Source organism: Nestor notabilis, unplaced genomic scaffold, assembly GCF_000696875.1.
Source record: "Nestor notabilis isolate BGI_N333 unplaced genomic scaffold, ASM69687v1 scaffold908, whole genome shotgun sequence".
NCBI lineage: Eukaryota > Metazoa > Chordata > Aves > Psittaciformes > Psittacidae > Nestor > Nestor notabilis.
The window spans coordinates 88,693-93,173 of record NW_009939399.1 but is presented as its reverse complement, the minus strand read 5'-3'; the positions used below and the strand labels follow the sequence as shown (position 1 = coordinate 93,173).

Here is a 4,481-nt window from a genome sequence, read left to right as displayed (position 1 = left end):
TTTCCCTCTTATACCAGATACATTCTACTAAACTCTAATAATGATTCATAGTGAAATTCCTGACTGCAGCATAGAGAACTGTTCCTGTAGATGGATTTTGTTTGCCTTATCCTTTCTAATGACTCAATCCAAAGCAAGCAGGGAAAGCAGAAATCCCAGAGCATTAACGAAAGCACTTGTCTTAGAGATTTAGGAGAAAAAGAATGAAAACAACACAGCTGCTGTTGAAAACCAGATTTTTCAAAATGTGAGTTTATGGAAACAAATAGGAATCAAAGATATCTTCTTAAGAAGATGTACATCATTTTGTTAAACTTGAGATACCATGATGAAAGCATGAAAACTAATACAGAGAAAATGGAAGTGCAGAGAAGGACTAGGAAAATAAGAAGGGACCATTACAAGTACCAAACTTCTGGAAAAAGAAATTATTTCCATGCATCATTAATATAGTTATCAGCAAAAATTACACCATTGCACCTGAGAATCTTAAGCTGTTTTAGGAAATTCACCTTTTACAAGAGAGATCAAATAATGTAGTTGAAGAGGATTTAAGAGTAGAGAACACTTTCAATTTCTCTTTATCTAGGAATCTAAGGCTGTTCAATTCCACAGGGAAAGCATCATGATTAGGTCCTCAACAATCTGCTTGTATCATTAGAAAGGATATTTGGAAAATACAGATAAACTTTCTCTAATAATTTTGGCATAAATGATGCAAAGGACAACACATTCACATAAGGCAAAACTTCACTTAGGGTGAAATTCTTGGTCATAAAGATATTTCTATTTTCCAAACAAAGGTCATCATAAAACACAGCACTCATGAAATCCCTAAGGGTTATTGAACATTTTGGAACACGTATCAGTGTAAAAGCACTTACCATAGCCTGAAAAATCCAGCCGTGGTAGGAAAGAAATTATAAAGAATATTAATAATTTGCCAGCTTTATTGGGAAAAAAACCCAACAACTGATACCCATTTCAGTCAGAGTCAGAAGTATATAGTTACAGAATACATAATTAAGAGCTATACACTAAGTCCATAATTATTAAATTCTGTAATAAATTTTAGTTTTGAACTTCTACAACTTACACTTATTAAAGGTAGAATTCCTTCAAGAGGAGTTGTCCTTCAATGACTGGACAATAAAGCAGTAATCATTGACATATTAGAAGTTTTATTGCACCATTCAATATGTGAATTTTCTTTTTAGTTTCACTTTGATAATTATTATGGTTTTCAAAGTGAATAGTTACTGTTAAGATGCTGATGTCTTAACTTGTTCTTAGCTAAACCTATCTGTAAACAGTTCTGACAAGAATAAAGCAAAGTGCTATTTAAAATGCATAAAAGCATCATAACATAGCTGTGAATTATATTCATGTAATACAACTTACAGTGGAGTGGCTAGTGTCAAAAAGATGGATTCAATGAATGCAGGCAGTTCAATGAATGTAGGATGTCATAAATGGCAACTTTCCATTGATCTCAGAAGGAATTCTACTTCAAAACTGTTGCTGTACTCTCTTTGTGACCATTCAGATATTGTGGTATAGTACTGTACAATAACTGAACAGAAAGGCTGAGAATACATTGAGCAATAACTTAGCAAAAATTGATCTTTTAAAGACAACTATCCTAATCATTTACTTTGGTTGACTCCCCATCACTTCTTTACAACAAGAAATGGATTGGGGGCTTGCCACCACCAGAGACTAAATATGTATTTTATTGAATTATAAATTCTACACTTTATAAGAAGAAAGAGAGAAATGTGAATGGCACTTGAAATTCTTCACAGCAGAGAGATTCTACTTAATCTTGTTTAGACTGGAAGTCAGAATAAATCTCAAAGGAACTGCCATTCTTTTCCCTTTTCTGAAATTTATTTGCCTAGATTATTATTGTCTACAATGATTGCTAAAATAACATACCTGATCTTGTACCAAAAGTATGCATAAATCTTTAAAACATTCATACTGAATGGGTTACTTTTTAAAAGGAACTTTCTTCCTTTTTCAGTATCATAATAAATCAAGTTAAGCAGTATCCCAAGCACTCAATAACAGCTGTCTTCATAAGCTAATTCAACACAAAAATGAGCAGTTTATTATTGCAGGAAATTCACATTATTTGATTCCACAAGTAATATCTATATATTAGATTAGATATTCAGACTTACCTAGTACATTGTAACAACTGCATCATTGATTTTTACTGCCTCTATCCATTCTCTCAAGATACCTTTTTTCCATAAAACAGTTGTTGACAGATTATAATTCACATGCACAATAGTAATTACAAGAAAGATCTAGACAGCTGGCAAATAAATCAACAGTTTCATAGCCTCAGAAGTTACTTACCACATCTCGAACAATGGGGAAAGATTTCTTTCTGCGCAGGTCTGGCATGCTATCAATTCCATACAGCCCACGGCCAACACTGTAGGAGTTGAAAAGGCAGAGACAAAAATCCTTCAGAACTGCTTATAGTATCTGTATTTACAGTTAAAACCAAAATTAACAGCTATCAGCTAAAGAAGGTAAGTGTTCTAATTCTCATGAAGAATTAACAAGAGTGTTCTTAGCGTAGTTGTCTTTCTCCCGGCATTCACTCGGAAGAAAGTGTAGCTGAAAGGTTGTTTAAATACCTCCTAAAGCTTTCTACCATGTATTTAAAAGTTACAAGTAGCTTTCCATCAAAAGGACTTGTATATCTGGTAGTTAAGATGGAGGCCAACATTGTACAGGATATTGTTGTCATAAATTTAATACAAATAGAAAAATATCTAATTAAATACATAAACCCATCTTCTCATGAGTGATTATGGAAAAGAGAACTTGTCACATTTTAAGATAACTCCATGGCTATCATGGTTATTTTCTCTTGCCTGGTTTATGTTTTTAACTAATCACACATTTAAACCACATACTACATCTGACATACAATGTGGAAACAACAGCAAAGAACAACTTGGAGCCACTTTGAAGAATAAAAGGCTGACACACCAATAGGATTTCAAAGAATACACACTTATCAGGTAACGATACACGTCACTCTCCCTGACTCTTCAGAATAGGTAACACAGGTATTATCCTCCTGAATTTTTTCCAGAGTGAATGTGGTAAGATTGCTATATACCTTATCAGATCTATAATTCAGAGGTATTTTGAGATTCTCAGAGAGGCTGAGATACCATATTTTTCAAGATCCAACATACTGCCCTCATTGCTCCTTCTGTTTGACACTGTCTCAAATACCCTTTTCAGTTGTTCTTATATTTTTATTTCTCTACTTCTGTGTATAACAAAATTACATGTTACAGCAAACAGTATATTTATACAAATCAAAATTATTGGGTGAAAGGAGATTTAACTGAAATTAGTGACAGAATTTTCACTTCCTTTTGAAAGGTCAGTACTTTGTCCCAAATACTCCTTTGCTGACAAGAGGATTATAATCCGCTGCCACTAGTAGAGTTGAGAAATTCCATATTTATTTAAGACAGGACTCTGGATGATGACTCCTGTTGGACACAGAGGTTGCAGCTCCACAGCTGCAGCTAAATCAGAATCAGAGACCTCAATTGCCACAATTTTACAGCCTGGCATAGTGATATAAACTGAAATCGATGCTGGGTTATGCTAATATGCCAGCCTGTAAGCAGTTCAGGGACAGACATAACCTTCTACTCCAATACTTCCATTGCTAATACCTTCAAGATGAATCAACCCAAGCCAACAGAATTCATAAATCATATCCAAATGATTTAAAAGAAGTGAAATACATTAATGAGTGTTACAAAAAAGGACACCAACTCTGGTTTAAGCAATCACAAACTATTAGAAGACTAGAAGGCTAGGAGAGTATGCTAAGGAAATATCATCTTAGGCTATGCTTACTCTTTTCTGACAGCTTCCTAGGTATCTGCTTTTGGCCACCACCAGGAGAAGAGGGATTCTGTACTAAATGGACCTTTGTTAAGACTGTATCACTGGGGTTGGTTTCGGTTTTTGGTTGGTTTGTTGTTGTCGTGGGATATTGTTTGTTTGCTTTGTTTTTAAGGCAGTCTACAATATTTTTCCCTCTCACTTGGAACTTGGAATAAAATGGAGTTCTATTTGGTCACTTTTTATTCCACAGGCTTGAGGAAGAAATGGACACAGTATTAATTTCCATGCTTTACTTTCAATAGATGCAGAGCAACAAATTTCTTTTGTTGGAATGTGTTTGACAGGGGACTTGAAAATGTCAGCTTTGGTGAAGCTTAACTGAAGTAAAATCAGAAGAGATGAAAGTAAAATGGCATAATAGAATCTATATTGTTGGGGGTATTTGTTCACCTTCTGTTGAATAATTCCCATACTTCGAAGTTCTCTCTACTCAAATAAAAGCTCAGTGCATGTATGATACACCATCCCTGAAATACTGTAACTTCCTGTAATGTGAACAAACTAGCTAAGGCAACAGCAAGAAT

The 4,481-nt window shown here is 34.3% G+C and overlaps 1 protein-coding gene across 1 annotated transcript in view; it reads right to left on the bottom strand.

Moving 5' to 3' along the window:
* The window catches only part of UNC13C (unc-13 homolog C (C. elegans)), a 128,907-nt gene that overhangs the window by 95,353 nt on the left and 29,073 nt on the right, over nucleotides 1–4,481 (bottom strand). The window contains exons 4-5 of the mRNA XM_010019819.1: nucleotides 2,368–2,446; nucleotides 885–890 (exon numbers count right to left, since the gene is read on the bottom strand). Coding sequence (XP_010018121.1) covers nucleotides 885–890; nucleotides 2,368–2,446 — 85 coding nt within the window. The remainder of the gene's footprint in view (nucleotides 1–884; nucleotides 891–2,367; nucleotides 2,447–4,481) is intronic.